General features: G+C 57.5%; 1 protein-coding gene across 1 annotated transcript; it reads right to left on the reverse strand.

Moving 5' to 3' along the window:
• Positions 1 to 548: 548 nt before the first annotated feature.
• On the reverse strand, positions 549 to 1,034 carry LOC126484252 (keratin-associated protein 16-1-like). The gene has a single exon (XM_050107671.1). The coding sequence runs from the start codon at positions 1,032 to 1,034 to the stop codon at positions 549 to 551; it is 486 nt and encodes a 161-aa protein (XP_049963628.1).
• Between the last annotated feature and the right edge of the window lie 19,977 nt (positions 1,035 to 21,011).

Below are 21,011 nucleotides of genomic sequence, written 5' to 3' on the forward strand. Positions count from 1 at the left end.
AAGGGGTCACGACTTGCAGGCAACTTGCAGGAGGGGTCACAACTTGCAGGCAACCTGTAGGAGGGGTCACGACTTGCAGGCAACCTGCAGGAGGGGTCACGACTAGCAGGCAGTCTGTAGGAGGGGTGACAACTTGCAGGCAACCTGCAGGAGGGGTCACAACTTGCAGTCAACTTGCAGGATGGGTCACAACTTCCAGGCAACCTGCAGGAGGGGTCACAACTTGCAGGCAACTTGCAGGAGGGGTCACAACTGGCAGGCAACCTGCAGGAGAGGTCACGTCTTGCAGGCAACCTGTAGGAGGTGTCACGACTTTGCAAGCAACTTGCAGAAGGGGTCACGACTTGCAGGTAACTTGCAGGAGGGGTCACAACTTGCAGGCAACCTGTAGGAGGGGTCACGACTTGCAGGCAACCTGCAGGATGGGTCACAACTTGCAGGTAACCTGCGGAAGGGGTCACGACTTTGCAAGCAACCTGCAGGAGGGGTCACAACTTGCAGGCATCCTGCAGGAAAAGTCACGACTTGCAGGCAACCTGTAGGAGGGGTCACGACTTTGCAAGCAACTTGCAGAAGGGGTCACGACTTACAGGCAACTTGCAGGAGGGGTCACAACTTGCAGGCAACCTGTAGGAAGGGTCACGACTTGCAGGCAACTTGCAGGATGGGTCACAACTTGCAGGTAACCTGCTTGAGGGGTCATGACTTGCAGGCAAACTGCGGGAGGGGTCACGACTTGCAGGCAACCAGCAGGAAGGGTCACAACTTGCAGGTAACCTGCAGGAGGGGTCACGACTTGCAGGCAATCTGTAGGAAGGGTGACAACATGCAGGCAACCTGCAGGAGGGGTCACAACTTGCAGGCAACTGGCAGGAGGGGTCACAACTTGCAGGCAACTTGCAGCAGGGGTCACAACTTGCAGGCAACCTGCAGGAGGGGTCACGTCTTGCAGGCAACCTGTAGGAGGGGTCACGACTTTGCAAGCAACCAGCAGGAGGGGTCACAACTTTCAGGCATCCTGCAGGAGGAGTCATGACTTGCAGGCAACCTGTCGGAGAGGTCATGACTTTGCAAACAACCTGCAGGAGGGGTCACAACTTGCAGGCAACCTGCAGGAGGGGTCACGACTTGCAGGCAACCTGTAGGAGGGGTCACGACTTTGCAAGCAACCTGCAGGAGGGGTCACAACTTGCAGGCATCCTGCAGGAGGAGTCACGCAGGCAACCTGTAGGAGGGGTCACGACTTTGCAAGCAACCTGCAGGAGGGATCACAACTTGCAGGCAACCTGCAGGAGGGGTCACGACTTGCAGGCAACCTGTAGGAGGGGTCACGACTTTGCAATCTACCTGCAGGAGGGGTCACAACTTGCAGGCATCCTGCAGGAGGAGTCACGACTTGCAGGCAACCTGTAGGAGGGGTCACGACTTTGCACACAACCTGCAGGAGGGGTCACGCCTTGCAGGCAACCTGCGGGAGGGGTCAAGATTTGCAGGCAAACTTCGGGAGGGGTCACGACTCACAGGCAACCCGTGAGAGGGTTTACAACTTTGCACCTAACCTGTAGGAGGGGTCCGACTTGCAGGCAACCTGCAGGAGGGGTCACGGCTTGCAGGCAACCTGTGGGAGGGGTCACGACTTTGCACGCAACCTGCAGGAAAGGTTACAACTTGCAGGTAACCTGCGGGATTGGTCACGACTTGCAGGTAACCTGTGGGAGGGGTCAGGACTTGCAGGCAACCTGCAGGAGGGGTCACGACTTTGCACGCAACCTGAAGGGGGGGTCACAACTTGAAGGCAACCTGCAGGAGGGGTCACAACTTGCAGGCATCCTGCAGGAGGAGTCACAACTTGCATTCAACCTGCAGGAGGGGTCACGACTTTGCACACAACCTGCAGGAAGGGTTACGACTTGCAGGTAACCTGCAGGAGGGGTCATGACTTGCAGGTAACCTGCGGGAGGGGTCAAGACTTGCAGGCAAACTTCGGGAAGGGTCACGACTCACAGGCAACCCGTGGGAGGGGTTACAACCTTGCACGTTACCTGCAGGAGGGGTCACGACATGCAGGCAACCTGCAAAAGGGTTCACGACTTGCAGGCAACCTGTAGGAGGGGTCACGACTTTGCATGCAACCTGCAGGAGGGGTCACAACTTGCAGGCACCTGCGGGAGGGGTCACGACTTGCAGTTAACCTGCAGGAGGGGTCATGACTTTGCACGCAACCTGCAGGAGGGGTCATAACTTGCAGGCAACCTGCAAAAGGGGTCACGTTTTGCAGGCAACCTGTAGGAGGGGTCACGACTTTGCACGTAACCTGCAGGATGGGTCTAAACTTGCAGGTAACCTGCGGGAGGGGTCACGACTTGCAGGCAACCTGCGGGGGGGGGGTCCCGACTTGCAGGCAACTTGCAGGAGGGGTCACGACTTTGCACATAAACTGAGGGAGTGGTCACGACTTGCAGGCAAACTGCGGGAGGGGTCACGACTTGCAGGCAACCAGCAGGAGGGGTCATGACTTTGCACGCAACCTGTGGGAGGGGTCACAACTTGCAGGCAACCTGCAAAAGGGATCACGACTGGCAGGCAACCTGTAGGAGCGGTCACGACTTTGCATGCAACCTGCAGGAGGGGTCACGACTTTGCACGCAACCTGCAGGAGGTGTCACAACTTGCAGGCAACCTGCAAAAGGGGTCACAACTTGCAGGCAACCTGTAGGAGGGGTCACGACTTTGCACGTAACCTGCAGGATGGGTCAATACTTGCAGGTAACCTGCGGGAGTGGTCATGACTTGCAGGCAACCTGCGGGAGGGGTCCCGACTTTCAGGCAACTTGCCGGAGGAGTCACGACTTTGCACATAAAGTGCAGGAGGGGTCACGACTTTCAGGCAACCTGCGGGAGGGGTCACGACTTGCAGGCAACCTGCAGGAGGGGTCATGCCTTTGCACGCAACCTGCAGGAGGGATCACAACTTGCAGGCAACCTGCAAAAGGGGTCACGACTTGCAGGCAACCTGTAGGAGGGGTCACGACTTTGCATGCAACCTGCAGGAGGGGTCACGACTTTGCACACAACCTGCAGGAGGTGTCACAACTTGCAGGCAACCTGCAAAAGGGGTCACGACTTGCAGGCAACCTGTAGGAGGGGTCACGACTTTGCACGTAACCTGCCGGATGGGTCAAAACTTGCAGGTAACCTGCTGGAGGGGTCGTGACTTGCAGGCAACATGCGGGAGGGGTCTCGACTTGCAGGCAACTCGCAGGAGGGGTCACGACTTTGCACCCTAACTGCAGGAGGAGTCACGACTTTCAGGCAACCTGCGGGAGGGGTCACGACTTGCAGCAACCTGCAGGAGGTGTCATGACTTTGCACGCAACCTGCAGGAGGGGTCACAACTTGCAGGCAATCTGCAAAAGGGGTCACGACTTGCAGGCAACATGTAGGAGGGGTCACGACTTTGCATGCAACCTGCAGGAGGGGCACGACTTTGCACGCAAACTGCAGGAGGTGTCACAACTTGCAGGCAACCTGCAAAAGGGGTCACGGCTTGCAGGCAACCTGTAGGAGGGGTCACGACTTTGCACGTAACCTGCAGGATGGGTCAAAACTTGCAATTAACCTGCGGGAGGGGTTATGACTTGCAGGCAACCTGCGGGAGGGGTCCCGACTTGCAGGCGACTTGCAGGAAGGGTCACGACTTTGCACGCAAACTGCAGGAGGGGTCATGACTTTGCACGCAACCTGCAGGAGGGGTCACAACTTGCAGGCCACCTGCAAAAGGGGTCACGACTTGCAGGCAACCTGTAGGAGGGGTCACGACTTTGCATGCGACCTGCAGGAGGGGTCACGACTTTGCACGCAAACTGCAGGAGGGGTCACAACTTGCAGGCCCCTGCAGGAGGGGTCACGACTTGCAGTCAACCAGTAGGAGTTGTCACGAATTTGCACGCAACCTGCAGGATGGGTCACACATTGCAGGGAACCTGCGGGAGCGGTCATGACTTGCAGGTAACCTGCGGGAGAGGTCACGACTTACAAGCAACCTGCAGGAGGGTTCACTACTTTGCACGCAAACTGCAGAAGGGGTCACGACTTGCAGGCTACCTGTAGGAGGGTTCACGACTTTGCACGTAACCTGCAGGATGGGTCAAAACTTGCAGGTAACCTGCGGGAGGGGTCATGACTTGCAGGCAACCTGCGGGAGGGGTCCCGACTTGCAGGCAACTTGCAGGAGGGGTCACGACTTTGCACGTAAACTGTAGGAGGTGTCTCGACTTGCAGGCAACCTGCGGGAGGGGTCACGACTTGCAGGCAACCTGCAGGAGGGATCACTACTTTGCACGCAAACTGCAGGAGGTGTCACAACTTGCAGGCAACCTTCAAAAGGGTCACGACTTGCAGCCAACCTGTAGGAGGGTTCACGACTTTGCACGTAACCTGCAGGCTGGGTCAAAACTTGCAGGTAACCTGCGGGAGGGGTCATGACTCGCAGGCAACCTGCGGGAGTGGTCCCGACTTGCAGGCAACTTGCAGGAGGGGTCACGACCTTGCACGTAAATTGCAGGAGGGGTCACGACCTGCAGGCAACCTGCGGGAGGGGTCACGACTTGCAGCAACCAGCAGGAGGGGTCATGACTTTGCACACAACCTGCAGGAGGGGTCACAACTTGCAGGCAACCTGCAAAAGGGGTCACAAATTGCAGGCAACCTGTAGGAGGGGTCACGACTTTGCATGCAACCTGCAGGAGGGGTCACGACTTTGCACGCAACCTGCAGGAGGTGTCACAACTTGCAGGCAACCTGCAAAAGGGATCTCAAATTGCAGGCAACCTGTAGGAGGGGTCACGACTTTGCATGCAACCTGCAGGAGGGGTCACGACTTTGCACGCAACCTGCAGGAGGTGTCACAACTTGCAGGCAACCTGCAAAAGGGGTCACGACCTGCATGCAACCTGTAGGAGGGGTCACGACTTTGCACGTAACCTGCAGGATGGGTCAAAACTTGCAGGTATCCTGCGGGAGGGGACATGACTTGCAGGCAACCTGCGGGAGGGGTCCCGACTTGCAGGCAACTTGCAGGAGGGGTCACGACTTTGCATGTAAACTGCAGGAGGGGTCACGACTTGCAGGCAACCTGCGGGAGGAGTCACGACTTGCAGGCAACTTGCAGGAGGGGTCATGACTTTGCACGCAACCTGCAGGATGGGTCACAACTTGCAGGCAACCTGCAAGAGGGGTCACGACTTCCAGGCAACTTGTAGGAAGGGTCTAAACTTGCAGGTAACCTGCGGGAGGGGTCATGACTTGCAGGCAACCTGCTGGAGGGTTCCCGACTTGCAGGCAACTTGCAGGAGGGGTCACGACTTTGCACCCAAACTTTAGGAGGGGTCACGACTTTCAGGCAACCTGCGGGAGGGGTCACGACTTGCAGCAACCTGCAGGAGGGGTCATGACTTTGCACGCAACCTGCAGGAGGGGTCACAACTTGCAGGCAACCTGCAAAAGTGGTCACGACTTGCAGGCAACCTGTAAGAGGGGTCACGACTTTGCACGTAACCTGAGGATGGGTCACAACTTGCAGATGACCTGCGCGAGGGGTCATGACTTGCAGGTAACCTGCGGGAGGGGTCACGACTTGCAAGCAACCTGCAGGAGGGGTCACTACTTTGCACGGAAACTGCAGAAGGGGTCACGACTTGCAGGCAACCTGTAGGAAGGGGCACGACTTGCAGGCAACCGCAGAAGGGAACATGACTTGCAGGTAAACTGCGGGAGGGGTCACGACTTGCAAGCAAACTGCGGGAGGGGTCACGATTTGCAGGCAACCTGCAGGAAGGGTCACAACTTGCAGGCAACCTGCAGGAGGGGTCACAACTTGCAGGCAACTTGCAGGAGGGGTCACAACTTGCAGGCAACCTGCAGGAGGGGTCACGTCTTGCAGGCAACCTGTAGGAGGGGTCACGACTTTGCTTGCAACCTGCAGGAGGGGTCACAACTTGCAGGCATCCTGCAGGAGGAGTCACGACTTGCAGGCAACCTGCAGGAGGGGTCACGACTTTGAAAGCAACCTGCAGGAGGGGTCACAACTTGCAGGCATCCTGCAGGAGGAGTCACGACTTGCAGGCAACCTGTAGGAGGGGCCACGACTTAGCAAGCAACCTGCAGAAGGGGTCACGACTTTCAGGCAACTTGGAGGAGGAGTCACAACTTGCAGGCAACCTGTAGGAGGGGTCACGACTTGCAGGCAACCTGCAGGAGGGGTCATGACTTGCAGGCAATCTGTAGGAGGGGTGACAACTTGTAGGCAACCTGCAGGAGGGGTCACAACTTGCAGGCAACTTGCAAGATGGGTCACAACTTGCAGACAACCTGCAGGAGGGGTCACAACTTGCAGGCAACTTGCAGCAGGGGTCACAACTTGCAGGCAACCTGCAGGAGGGGTCACGTCTTGCAGGCAACCTGTAAAAGGGGTCACGACTTGGCAACCTGCAGGAGGGGTCACAACTTGCAGGCATCCTGCAGGAGGAGTCACGACTTGCCAGCAACCTGCAGGAAGGGTCACGACTTTGCAAGCAACCTGCAGGAGGGGTCACAACTTGCAGGCATCCTGCAGGAGGAGTCACGACTTGCAGGCAACCTGTAGGAGGGGTCACGACTTTGCAAGCAACCTGCAGAAGGGGTCACTTGCAGGCAACATGCAGGAGGGGTCACAACTTTCAGGCATCCTGCAGGAGGAGTCACGACTTGCAGGCAACCTGCAGGATGGGTCACAACTTGCAGGCAACCCGCAGGAGGGGTCACAACTTGCAGGCAAACTGTAGGAGGGGTCACGACTTTGCGAGGAACCTGCAGGAGGGTTCACAACTTGCAGGCAACCTGCAGGAGGGGTCACGACTTGCAGGCAATCTGTAGGAGGGGTCACGACTTTACACACAACCTGCAGGAGGGGTCACGCCTTGCAGGCAACCTGCGGGAGGGGTCAAGACTTGCGGGCAAACTTTGGGAGGGGTCACGACTCACAGGAAACCCGTGAGAGGATTTACAACTTTGCACGTAACCTGTAGGAGGGGTCACGACTTGCAGGCAACCTGCAGGAGGGGTCACGACTTTGAAAGGAAAGCAACCTGCAGGAGGGGTCACAACTTGCAGGCAACCTGCAGGAGGGGTCACGACTTGCAGGCAACCTGCAGGAGGGGTCACGACTTTGCACACAACCTGCAGGAGGGGTTACGACTTGCAGGTAACCTGCAGGAGGGGTCATGTTTTGCAGGTAACCTGCGGGAGGGGTCAAGACTTGCAGGCAAATTTCGGGAGGGGTCACAACTCACAGGCAACCCGTGGGAGGGGTTACAACTTTGCACGTAACCTGCAGGAGGGGTCATGACTTGCAGGTAACCTGCAGGAGGGGTCATGACTTGCAGGCAACCTGCAGGTGGGGTCACAACTTGTGGGCAACCTGCTGGAGGGGTCACAGCTTGCAGGCAACCTGTAGGAGGGGTCACGACTTTGCATGCAACCTGCAGGAGGGGTCACGACTTTGCACGCAACCTGCAGGAGGTGTCACAACTTGCAGGCAACCTGCAAAAGGGGTCACGATTTGCAGGCAACCTATAGGAGGGGTCACGACTTTGCACGTAACTTGCAGGATTGGTCAAAACTTGCAGGTAACCTGCGGGAGGGGTCATGACTTGCAGGCAGCCTGCGGGAGGGTTCCCGACTTATAGGCAACCTGTAGGAGGGGTCAGGACTTTGCATGCAACCTGCAGGAGGGGTCACGACTTTGCACGCAACCTGCAGGAGGTGTCACAATTTGCAGGCAACCTGCAAAAGGGGTCAAGACTTGCAGGCAACCTGTAGGAGGGGTCACGACTTTGCACGTAGCCTGCAGGATGGGTCAAAACTTGCAGGTAACCTGCGGGAGGGGTCATGACTTGCAGGCAACCTACGGGAGGGGTACCGACCTGCAGGCAACTTCCAGGAGGGGTCACGACTTTGCACGTAAACTGCAGGAGCTGTCACGACTTGCAGGCAAATTGCGGGAGGGGTCATGACTTGCAGGCAACCTGCAGGAGGGGTCATGACTTTGCACGCAACCTGCAGGAGGGGTCATAACTTGCAGGCAACCTGCAAAAGGGGTCACGTTTTGCACGCAAGCTGTAGGATGGGTCACGACTTTGCACGTAACCTGCAGGATGGGTCAAAACTTGCAGGTAACCTGCGGGAGGGGTCACGACTTGCAGGCAACCTGCGGGAGGGGTCCCGGGTTGCAGGCAACCTGCAGGAGGGGTCATGACTTTGCACGCAAACTGCAGGAGGGGTCACAACTTGCAGGCAACCTGCAAAAGGGGTTACGACATGCAGGCAACCTGTAGGAGGGGTCACGACTTTGCATTCAACCTGCAGGACGTGTCACGACTTTGCACGCAAACTGCAGGAGGTGTCACAACTTGCAGGCAACCTGCAAAAGGGGTCAAGACTTGCAGGCAACCTGTAGGAGGGGTCACGACTTTGCACGTAGCCTGCAGGATGGGTCAAAACTTGCAGGTAACCTGCGGGAGGGGTCATGACTTGCAGGCAACCTGCGGGAAGGGGTCCCGACTTGCAGGCAACTTGCAGGAGGGGTCACGACTTTGCACGTAAACTGCAGGAGGGGTCACGACATGCAGGCAACCTGCGGGAGGGGTCACGACTTGCAGGCAACCTGCAGGAGGGGTCATGACTTTGCACGCAACCTGCAGGAGGGGTCACAACTTGCAGGCAACCTGCAAAAGGGGTCACGACTTGCAGGCAACCTGTAGGAGCGGTCACGACTTTGCATGCAATCTGCAGGAGGGGTCACGACTTTGCACGCAACCTGCAGGAGGTGTCACAACTTGCAGGCAACCTGCAAAAGGGGTCACAACTTGCAGGCAACCTGTAGGAGGGGTCACGACTTTGCACATAACCTGCAGGATGGGTCAAAACTTGCAGGTAACCTGCGGGAGTGGTCATGTCTTGCAGGCAACCTGCGGGAGGGGTCCCGCCTTGCAGGCAACTTGCCGGAGGGTTCACGACTTTGCACATAAACTGCAGGAGGGGTCACGACTTGCAGGCAACCTGCGGGAGGGGTCACGACTTGCAGGCAACCTGCAGGAGGGGTCATGCCTTTGCACGCAACCTGCAGGAGGGGTCACAACTTGCAGGCAACCTGCAAAAACGGGTTACGACTTGCAGGCAACCTGTAGGAGGTGTCACGACTTTGCATGCAACCTGCAGGAGGGGTCACGACTTTGCACACAACCTGCAGGAGGTGTCACAACTTGCAGGCAACCTGCAAAAGGGGTCACGACTTGAAGGCAACCTGTAGGAGGGGACACGACTTTGCACGTAACCTGCAGGATGGGTCAAAACTTGCAGGTAACCTGCGGGAGGGGTCATGACTTGCAGGCAACCTGCGGGAGGGGTCCCGACTTGCAGGCAACTTGCAGGAGGGGTCACGACTTTGCACCCAAACTGCAGGAGGAGTCACGACTTTCAGGCAACCTGCGGGAGGGGTCACGACATGCAGCAACCTGCAGGAGGGGTCATGACTTTGCACGCAACCTGCAGGAGGGGTTACAACTTGCAGGCAATCTGCAAACGTGGTCACGAATTGCAGGCAACATGTAGGAGGGGTCACGACTTTCCATGCAACCTGCAGGAGGGGCACGACTCTGCACGTAACCTGAGGATGGGTCACAACTTGCAGATAACCTGCGGGAGGGGTCATGACTTGCAGGTAACCTGCGGGAGGGGTCACGACTTGCAAGCAACCTGCAGGAGGGGTCACTACTTTGCACGCAAACTGCAGAAGGGGTCACGACTTGCAGGCAACCTGTAGGAAGGGGCACGACTTGCAGGCAACCTGCAGAAGAGGTCATGACTTGCAGGTAAACTGCGGGAGGGGTCACGACTTGCAAGCAACCTGCAGGTGGGGTCACGACTTGCAGCCAACTTGCAGGAGGGTTCACAACTTGCAGTTAACCTGCGGGAGATGTCATGACTTGCAAGCAAACTGCGGGAGGGGTCACGACTTGCAGGCAACCTGCAGGAAGGGTCACAACTTGCAGGCAACCTGCAGGAAGGGTCACAACTTGCAGGCATCCTACAGGAGGAGTCACGACTTGCAGGCAACCTGTAGGAGGGGTCACGACTTGCAGGCAACCTGCAGGAGGGGTCACGACTTTGCAAGCAACCTGCAGGAGGGGTCACAACTTGCAGGCAACCTGTAGGAGGGGTCACGACTTGCAGGCAACCTGCAGGAGGGGTCACGACTTGCAGGCAATCTGTAGGAGGGGTGACAACTTGCAGGCAACCTGCAGGAGAGGTCACAACTTGCAGGCAATATGCAGGATGGGTCACAACTTGCAGGCAACCTGCAGGAGGGGTCACAATTTGCAGGCAACTTGCAGGAGGGGTCACAACTTGCAGGCAACCTGCAGGAGGGGTCACTTCTTGCAGGCAACCTGTAGGAGGGGTCACGACTTTGCAAGCAAACTGCAGGAGGGGTCACAACTTGCAGGCATCCTGCAGGAGGAGTCACGACTTGCAAGCATTCTGCAGGAGGGGTCACGACTTTGCAAGCAACCTGCAGGAGGGGTCACAACTTGCAGGCATCCTGCAGGAGGAGTCACGACTTGCAGGCAACCTGTAGGATGGGTCACAACTTGCAGGTAACCAGCAGGAGGGGTCACGACTTTGCAAGCAACCTGCAGGAGGGGTCACAACTTGCAGGCATCCTGCAGGAGGAGTCACGACTTGCAAGCAACCTGCAGGAGCTGTCACGACTTTGCAAGCAACCTGCAGAAGGGGTCACGACTTGCAGGCAACTTGCAGGAGGGGTCACAACTTGCAGGCAACCTGTAGGAGGGGTCACAACTTGCAGGCAACCTGCAGGATGGGTCACAACTTGCAGGTAACCTGCGGGAGGGGTCATGACTTGCAGGCAAACTGCGGGAGGGGTCACGACTTGCAGGCAACCTGCAGGAAGGGTCACAACTTGCAGGTAACCTGCAGGAGGGGTCACGACTTGCAGGCAATCTGTAGGAGGGGTGACAACTTGCTGGCAACCTGCAGGAGGGGTCACAACTTGCAGGCAACTGGCAGGAGGGGTCACGACTTGCAGGCAACCTGCAGGAGGGGTCACGACTTGCAGGCAATCTGTAGGAGGGGTGACAACTTGCAGGCAACCTGCAGGAGGGGTCACAACTTGCAGGCAACTTGCAGGATGGGTCACAACTTGCAGGCAACCTGCAGGAGGGGTCACAATTTGCAGGCAACTTGCAGGAGGGGTCACAACTTGCAGGCAACCTGCAGGAGGGGTCACGTCTTGCAGGCAACCTGTAGGAGGGGTCACGACTTTGCAAGCAACCTGCAGGAGGGGTCACAACTTGCAGGCATCCTGCAGGAGGAGTCACGACTTGCAAGCATTCTGCAGGAGGGGTCACGACTTTGCAAGCAACCTGCAGGAGGGGTCACAACTTGCAGGCATCCTGCAGGAGGAGTCACGACTTGCAGGCAACCTGTAGGATGGGTCACAACTTGCAGGTAACCTGCAGGAGGGGTCACGACTTTGCAAGCAACCTGCACTAGGGGTCACAACTTGCAGGCATCCTGCAGGAGGAGTCACGACTTGCAAGCAACCTGCAGGAGGGGTCACGACTTTGCAAGCAACCTGCAGAAGGGGTCACGACTTGCAGGCAACTTGCAGGAGGGGTCACGTCTTGCAGGCAACCTGTAGGAGGTGTCACGACTTTGCAAGCAACCTGCAGGAGGGATCACAACTTGCAGGCATCCTGCAGGAGGAGTCACGACTTGCAGGCAACCTGCAGGAGGGATCACGACTTTGCAAGCAACCTGCAGGATGGGTTACAACTCTCAGGCATCCTGCAGGAGGAGTCACGACTTGCAGGCAACCTGTCGGAGGGGTCATGACTTTGGAAGCAACCTGCAGGAGGGGTCACAACTTGCATGCAACCTGCAGGAGGGGTCACGACTTGCAGGCAACCTGTAGGAGGGGTCACGACTTTGCAAGCAATCTGCAGGAGGGGTCACAACTTGCAGGCATCCTGCAGGAGGAGTCACGACTTGCAGGCAACCTGTAGGAGGGGTCACGACTTTGCAAGCAACCTGCAGGAGGGGTCACAACTTGCAGGCATCCTACAGGAGGAGTCACGACTTGCAGGCAACCTGTAGGAGGGGTCACGACTTTGCAAGCAACCTGCAGAAAGGGTCACGACTTGCAGGCAACTTGCAGGAGGGGTCACAACTTGCATGCAACCTGCAGGAGGGGTCACGACTTGCAGTCAACCAGTAGGAGTTGTCACGAATTTGCACGCAACCTGCAGGATGGGTCACACATTGCAGGTAACCTGCGGGAGCGGTCATGTCTTGCAGGTAACCTGCGGGAGAGGTCACGACTTACAAGCAACCTGCAGGAGGGTTCACTACTTTGCACGCAAACTGCAGAAGGGGTCACGACTTGCAGGCTACCTGTAGGAGGGTTCACGACTTTGCACGTAACCTGCAGGATGGGTCAAAACTTGCAGGTAACCTGCGGGAGGGGTCATGACTTGCAGGCAACCTGCGGGAGGGGTCCCGACTTGCAGGCAACTTGCAGGAGGGGTCACGACTTTGCACGTAAACTGTAGGAGGTGTCTCGACTTGCAGGCAACCTGCGGGAGGGGTCACGACTTGCAGGCAACCTGCAGGAGGGATCACTACTTTGCACGCAACCTGCAGGAGGTGTCACAACTTGCAGGCAACCTTCAAAAGTGTCACGACTTGCAGCCAACCTGTAGGAGGGTTCACGACTTTGCACGTAACCTGCAGGATGGGTCAAAACTTGCAGGTAAACTGCGGGAGGGGTCATGACTCGCAGGCAACCTGCGGGAGTGGTCCCGACTTGCAGGCAACTTGCAGGAGGGGTCACGACCTTGCACGTAAACTGCAGGAGGGGTCACGACCTGCAGGCAACCTGCGGGAGGGGTCACGACTTGCAGCAACCAGCAGGAGGGGTCATGACTTTGCACACAACCTGCAGGAGGGGTCACAACTTGCAGGCAACCTGCAAAAGGGGTCACAAATTGCAGGCAACCTGTAGGAGGGGTCACGACTTTGCATGCAACCTGCAGGAGGGGTCACGACTTTGCACGCAACCTGCAGGAGGTGTCACAACTTGCAGGCAACCTGCAAAAGGGGTCTCAAATTGCAGGCAACCTGTAGGAGGGGTCACGACTTTGCATGCAACCTGCAGGAGGGGTCACGACTTTGCACGCAACCTGCAGGAGGTGTCACAACTTGCAGGCAACCTGCAAAAGGGGTCACGACCTGCATGCAACCTGTAGGAGGGGTCACGACTTTGCACGTAACCTGCAGGATGGGTCAAAACTTGCAGGTAACCTGCGGGAGGGGACATGACTTGCAGGCAACCTGCGGGAGGGGTCCCGACAAGCAGGCAACTTGCAGGAGGGGTCACGACTTTGCACGTAAACTGCAAGAGGGGTCACGACTTGCAGGCAACCTGCGGGAGGAGTCACGACTTGCAGGCAACTTGCAGGAGGGGTCATGACTTTGCACGCAACCTGCAGGATGGGTCACAACTTGCAGGCAACCTGCAAGAGGGGTCACGACTTCCAGGCAACTTGCAGGAGGGGTCTAAACTTGCAGGTAACCTGCGGGAGGGGTCAAGACTTGCAGGCAACCTGCTGGAGGGTTCCCGACTTGCAGGCAACTTGCAGGAGGTGTCACGACTTTGCACCCAAACTTTAGGAGGGGTCACGACTTTCAGGCAACCTGCGGGAGGGGTCACGACTTGCAGCAACCTGCAGGAGGGGTCATGACTTTGCACGCAACCTGCAGGAGGGGTCACAACTTGCAGGCAACCTGCAAAAGGGGTCACGACTCGCAGGCAACCTGTAAGAGGGGTCACGACTTTGCACGTAACCTGAGGATGGGTCACAACTTGCAGATGACCTGCGGGAGGGGTCATGACTTGCAGGTAACCTGCGGGAGGGGTCACGACTTGCAAGCAACCTGCAGGAGGGGTCACTACTTTGCACGCAAGCTGCAGAAGGGGTCACGACTTGCAGGCAACCTGTAGGAAGGGGCACGACTTGCAGGCAACCTGCAGAAGGGAACATGACTTGCAGGTAAACTGCGGGAGGGGTCACGACTTGCAAGCAAACTGCGGGAGGGGTCACGACTTGCTGGCAACCTGCAGGAAGGGTCACAACTTGCAGGCAACCTGCAGGAGGGGTCACAACTTGCAGGCAACTTGCAGGAGGGGTCGCAACTTGCAGGCAACCTGCAGGAGGGGTCACGTCTTGCAGGCAACCTGTAGGAGGGGTCACGACTTTGCAAGCAACCTGCAGGAGGGGTCACAACTTGCAGGCATCCTGCAGGAGGAGTCACGACTTGCAGGCAACCTGCAGGAGGGGTCACGACTTTGAAAGCAACCTGCAGGAGGGGTCACAACTTGCAGGCATCCTGCAGGAGGAGTCACGACTTGCAGGCAACCTGTAGGAGGGGCCACGACTTAGCAAGCAACCTGCAGAAGGGGTCACGACTTTCAGGCAACTTGGAGGAGGGGTCACAACTTGCAGGCAACCTGTAGGAGGGGTCACGACTTGCAGGCAACCTGCAGGAGGGGTCATGACTTGCAGGCAATCTGTAGGAGGGGTGACAACTTGTAGGCAACCTGCAGGAGGGGTCACAACTTGCAGGCAACTTGCAAGATGGGTCACAACTTGCAGACAACCTGCAGGAGGGGTCACAACTTGCAGGCAACTTGCAGGAGGGGTCACAACTTGCAGGCAACCTGCAGGAGGGGTCACGTATTGCAGGCAACCTGTAGGAGGGGTCACGACTTGGCAACCTGCAGGAGGGGTCACAACTTGCAGGCATCCTGCAGGAGGAGTCACGAGTTGCCAGCAACCTGCAGGAGGGGTCACGACTTTGCAAGCAACCTGCAGGAGGGGTCACAACTTGCAGGCATCCTGCAGGAGGAGTCACGACTTGCAGGCAACCTGTAGGAGGGGTCACGACTTTGCAAGCAACCTGCAGAAGGGGTCACTTGCAGGCAACATGCAGGAGGGGTCACAACTTTCAGGCATCCTGCAGGAGGAGTCACGACTTGCAGGCAACCTGCAGGATGGGTCACAACTTGCAGGCAACCCGCAGGAGGGGTCACAACTTGCAGGCAAACTGTAGGAGGGGTCACGACTTTGCAAGAAACCTGCAGGAGGGTTCACAACTTGCAGGCAACCTGCAGGAGGGGTCACGACTTGCAGGCAACCTGTAGGAGGGGTCACGACTTTACACACAACCTGCAGGAGGGGTCACGCCTTGCAGGCAACCTGCGGGAGGGGTCAAGACTTGCAGGCAAACTTTGGGAGGGGTCACGACTCACAGGAAACCTGTGAGAGGATTTACAACTTTGCACGTAACCTGTAGGAGGGGTCACGACTTGCAGGCAACCTGCAGGAGGGGTCACGAGTTTGAAAGCAACCTGCAGGAGGGGTCACAACTTGCAGGCAACCTGCAGGAGGGGTCACGACTTGCAGGCAACCTGCAGGAGGGGTCACGACTTTGCACACAACCTGCAGGAGGTGTTACGACTTGCAGGTAACCTGCAGGAGGGGTCATGTTTTGCAGGTAACCTGCGGGAGGGGTCAAGACTTGCAGGCAAATTTCGGGTGGGGTCACAACTCACAGGCAACCCGTGGGAGGGGTTACAACTTTGCACGTAACCTGCAGGAGGGGTCATGACTTGCAGGTAACCTGCAGGAGGGGTCATGACTTGCAGGTAACCTGCAGGAGGGGTCATGACTTGCAGGCAACCTGCAGGTGGGGTCACAACTTGTAGGCAACCTGCTGGAGGGGTCACAGCTTGCAGGCAACCTTTAGGAGGGGTCACGACTTTGCATGCAACCTGCAGGAGGGGTCACGACTTTGCACGCAACCTGCAGGAGGTGTCACAACTTGCAGGCAACCTGCAAAAGGGGTCACGATTTGCAGGCAACCTATAGGAGGGGTCACGACTTTGCACGTAACTTGCAGGATTGGTCAAAACTTGCAGGTAAGCTGCGGGAGGGGTCATGACTTGCAGGCAGCCTGCGGGAGGGTTCCCGACTTGCAGGCAACCTGTAGGAGGGGTCACGACTTTGCATGCAACCTGCAGGAGGGGTCACGACTTTGCACGCAACCTGTAGGAGGTGTCACAATTTGCAGGCAACCTGCAAAAGGGGTCACGATTTGCAGGCAACCTGTAGGAGGGGTTACGACTTTGCACGTAACCTGCAGGATGGGTCAAAACGTGCAGGTAACCTGCGGGAGGGGTCATGACTTGCAGGCAACCTACGGGAGGGGTACCGACCTGCAGGCAACTTCCAGGAGGGGTCACGACTTTGCACGTAAACTGCAGGAGCTGTCACGACTTGCAGGCAAATTGCGGGAGGGGTCATGACCTGCAGGCAACCTGCAGGAGGGGTCATGACTTTGCACGCAACCTGCAGGAGGGGTCATAACTTGCAGGCAACCTGCAAAAGGGGTCACGTTTTGCACGCAACCTGTAGGAGGGGTCACGACTTTGCACGTAACCTGCAGGATGGGTCAAAACTTGCAGGTAACCTGCGGGAGGGGTCACAACTTGCAGGCAACCTGCGGGAGGGGTCCCGACTTGCAGGCAACCTGCAGGAGGGGTCATGACTTTGCACGCAAACTGCAGGAGGGGTCACAACTTGCAGGCAACCTGCAAAAGGGGTTACGACATGCAGGCAATTTGTAGGAGGGGTCACGACTTTGCATTCAACCTGCAGGACGTGTCACGACTTTGCACGCAAACTGCAGGAGGTGTCACAACTTGCAGGCAACCTGCAAAAGGGGTCAAGACTTGCAGGCAACCTGTAGGAGGGGTCACGACTTTGCACGTAGCCTGCAGGATGGGTCAAAACTTGCAGGTAACCTGCGGGAGGGGTCATGACTTGCAGGCAACCTGCGGGAAGGGGTCCCGACTTGCAGGCAACTTGCAGGAGGGGTCACGACTTTGCACGTAAACTGCAGGAGGGGTCACGACATGCAGGCAACCTGCGGGAGGGGTCACGACTTGCAGGCAACCTGCAGGAGGGGTCATGACTTTGCACGCAACCTGCAGGAGGAGTCACAACTTGCAGGCAACCTGCAAAAGGGGTCACGACTTGCAGGCAACCTGTAGGAGCGGTCACGACTTTGCATGCAATCTGCAGGAGGGGTCACGACTTTGCACGCAACCTGCAGGAGGTGTCACAACTTGCAGGCAACCTGCAAAAGGGGTCACAACTTGCAGGCAACCTGTAGGAGGGGTCACGACTTTGCACATAACCTTCAGGATGGGTCAAAACTTGCAGGTAACCTGCAGGAGTGGTCATGTCTTGCAGGCAACCTGCGGGAGGGGTCCCGCCTTGCAGGCAACTTGCCGGAGGGGTCACGACTTTGCACATAAACTGCAGGAGGGGTCACGACTTGCAGGCAACCTGCGGGAGGGGTCACGACTTGCAGGCAACCTGCAGGAGGGGTCATGCCTTTGCACGCAACCTGCAGGAGGGGTCACAACTAGCAGGCAACCTGCAAAAGGGGTCACGACTTGCAGGCAACCTGTAGGAGGGGTCACGACTTTGCATGCAACCTGCAGGAGGGGTCACGACTTTGCACACAACCTACAGGAGGTGTCACAACTTGCAGGCAACCTGCAAAAGGGATCACGACTTGAAGGCAACCTGTAGGAGGGGACACGACTTTGCACGTAACCTGCAGGATGGGTCAAAACTTGCAGGTAACCTGCGGGAGGGGTCATGACTTGCAGGCAACCTGCGGGAGGGGTCCCGAATTGCAGGCAACATGTAGGAGGGGTCACGACTTTCCATGCAACCTGCAGGAGGGGCACGACTTTGCACGTAACCTGAGGATGGGTCACAACTTGCAGATAACCTGCGGGAGGGGTCATGACTTGCAGGTAACCTGCGGGAGGGGTCACGACTTGCAAGCAACCTGCAGGAGGGGTCACTACTTTGCACGCAAACTGCAGAAGGGGTCACGACTTGCAGGCAACCTGTAGGAAGGGGCACGACTTGCAGGCAACCTGCAGAAGAGGTCATGACTTGCAGGTAAACTGCGGGAGGGGTCACGACTTGCAAGCAACCTGCAGGTGGGGTCACGACTTGCAGCCAACTTGCAGGAGGGTTCACAACTTGCAGTTAACCTGCGGGAGATGTCATGACTTGCAAGCAAACTGCGGGAGGGGTCACGACTTGCAGGCAACCTGCAGGAAGGGTCACAACTTGCAGGCAACCTGCAGGAAGGGTCACAACTTGCAGGCAACTTGCAGGAGGGGTCACAACTTGCAGGCAACCTTCAGGAGGGGTCACGACTTGCAGGCAACCTGCAGGAGGGGTCACGACTTTGCAAGCAACCTGCAGGAGGGGTCACAACTTGCAGGCATCCTACAGGAGGAGTCACGACTTGCAGGCAACCTGTAGGAGGGGTCACGACTTTGCAAGCAACCTGCAGAAAGGGTCACGACTTGCAGGCAACTTGCAGGAGGGGTCACAACTTGCAGGCAACCTGTAGGAGGGGTCACGACTTGCAGGCAACCTGCAGGAGGGGTCACGACTTGCAGGCAATCTGTAGGAGGGGTGACAACTTGCAGGCAACCTGCAGGAGAGGTCACAACTTGCAGGCAACTTGCAGGATGGGTCACAACTTGCAGGCAACCTGCAGGAGGGGTCACAATTTGCAGGCAACTTGCAGGAGGGGTCACAACTTGCAGGCAACCTGCAGGAGAGGTCACGTCTTGCAGGCAACCTGTAGGAGGGGTCACGACTTTGCAAGCAACCTGCAGGTGGGGTCACAACTTGCAGGCATCCTGCAGGAGGAGTCACGACTTGCAAGCATTCTGCAGGAGGGGTCACGACTTTGCAAGCAACCTGCAGGAGGGGTCACAACTTGCAGGCATCCTGCAGGAGGAGTCACGACTTGCAGGCAACCTGTAGGATGGGTCACAACTTGCAGGTAACCTGCAGGAGGGGTCACGACTTTGCAAGCAACCTGCAGGAGGGGTCACAACTTGCAGGCATCCTGCAGGAGGAGTCACGACTTGCAAGCAACCTGCAGGAGGGGTCACGACTTTGCAAGCAACCTGCAGAAGGGGTCACGACTTGCAGGCAACTTGCAGGAGGGGTCACAACTTGCAGGCAACCTGTAGGAGGGGTCACGACTTGCAGGCAACCTGCAGGATGGGTCACAACTTGCAGGTAACCTGCGGGAGGGGTCATGACTTGCAGGCAAACTGCGGGAGGGGTCACGACTTGCAGGCAACCTGCAGGAAGGGTCACAACTTGCAGGTAACCTGCAGGAGGGGTCACGACTTGCAGGCAATCTGTAGGAGGGGTGACAACTTGCAGGCAACCTGCAGGAGGGGTCACAACTTGCAGGCAACTGGCAGGAGGGGTCACAACTTTGCAGGCAACCCGCAGGAGGGGTCACAACTTGCAAGCAACTTGCAGGAGGGGTCACAACTTGCAGGCAACCTGCAGGAGGGGTCACGTCTTACAGGCAACCTGTAGGAGGGGTCACGACTTTGCAAGCAACCTGCAGGAGGGATCACAACTTGCAGGCATCCTGCAGGAGGAGTCACGACTTGCAGGCAACCTGCAGGAGGGATCACGACTTTGCAAGCAACCTGCAGGAGGGGTTACAACTCTCAGGCATCCTGCAGGAGGAGTCACGACTTGCAGGCAACCTGTCGGAGGGGTCATGACTTTGGAAGCAACCTGCAGGAGGGGTCACAACTTGCAGGCAACCTGCAGGAGGGTTCACGACTTGCAGGCAACCTGTAGGAGGGGTCACGACTTTGCAAGCAATCTGCAGGAGGGGTCACAACTTGCAGGCATCCTGCAGGAGGAGTCACGACTTGCAGGCAACCTGTAGGAGGGGTCACGACTTTGCAAGCAACCTGCAGGAGGGGTCACAACTTGCAGGCATCCTACAGGAGGAGTCACGACTTGCAGGCAACCTGTAGGAGGGGTCACGACTTTGCAAGCAACCTGCAGAAAGGGTCACGACTTGCAGGCAACTTGCTGGAGGGGTCACAACTTGCAGGCAACCTGTAGGAGGGGTCACGACTTGCAGGCAACCTGCAGGAGGGGTCACGACTTGCAGGCAATCTGTAGGAGGGGTGACAACTTGCAGGCAACCTGCAGGAGGGGTCACAACTTGCAGGCAACTTGCAGGATGGGTCACAACTTGCAGGCAACCTGCAGGAGGGGTCACAATTTGCAGGCAACTTGCAGGAGGGGTCACAACTTGCAGGCAACCTGCAGGAGGGGTCACGTCTTGCAAGCAAACCTGTAGGAGGGGTCACGACTTTGCAAGCAACCTGCAGGAGGGGTCACAACTTGCAGGCATCCTGCAGGAGGAGTCACGACTTGCAAGCATTCTGCAGGAGGGGTCACGACTTTGCAAGCAACCTGCAGGAGGGGTCACAACTTGCAGGCATCCTGCAGGAGGAGTCACGACTTGCAGGCAACCTGTAGGATGGGTCACAACTTGCAGGTAACCTGCAGGAGGGGTCACGACTTTGCAAGCAACCTGCACTAGGGGTCACAACTTGCAGGCATCCTGCAGGAGGAGTCACGACTTGCAAGCAACCTGCAGGAGGGGTCACGACTTTGCAAGCAACCTGCAGAAGGGGTCACGACTTGCAGGCAACTTGCAGGAGGGGTCAACACTTGCAGGCAACCTGTAGGAGGGGTCACGACTTGCAGGCAACCTGCAGGATGGGTCACAACTTGCAGGTAACCTGCGGGAGGGGTCATGACTTGCAGGCAAACTGCGGGAGGGGTCACGACTTGCAGGCAACCTGCAGGAAGGGTCACAACTCGCAGGTAACCTGCAGGAGGGGTCACGACTTGCAGGCAATCTGTAGGAGGGGTGACAACTTGCAGGCAACCTGCAGGAGG

Source organism: Schistocerca serialis, chromosome 6 (assembly GCF_023864345.2).
Source record: "Schistocerca serialis cubense isolate TAMUIC-IGC-003099 chromosome 6, iqSchSeri2.2, whole genome shotgun sequence".
Classification (NCBI taxonomy): domain Eukaryota; kingdom Metazoa; phylum Arthropoda; class Insecta; order Orthoptera; family Acrididae; genus Schistocerca; species Schistocerca serialis.

Bases quoted from the DNA above. Each gene is read 5' to 3' on its own strand.
- LOC126484252 (XM_050107671.1), bottom strand. From the start codon at position 1,034: ATGACTCCTCCTGCAGGATGCCTGAAAGTTGTGACCCCTCCTGCTGGT.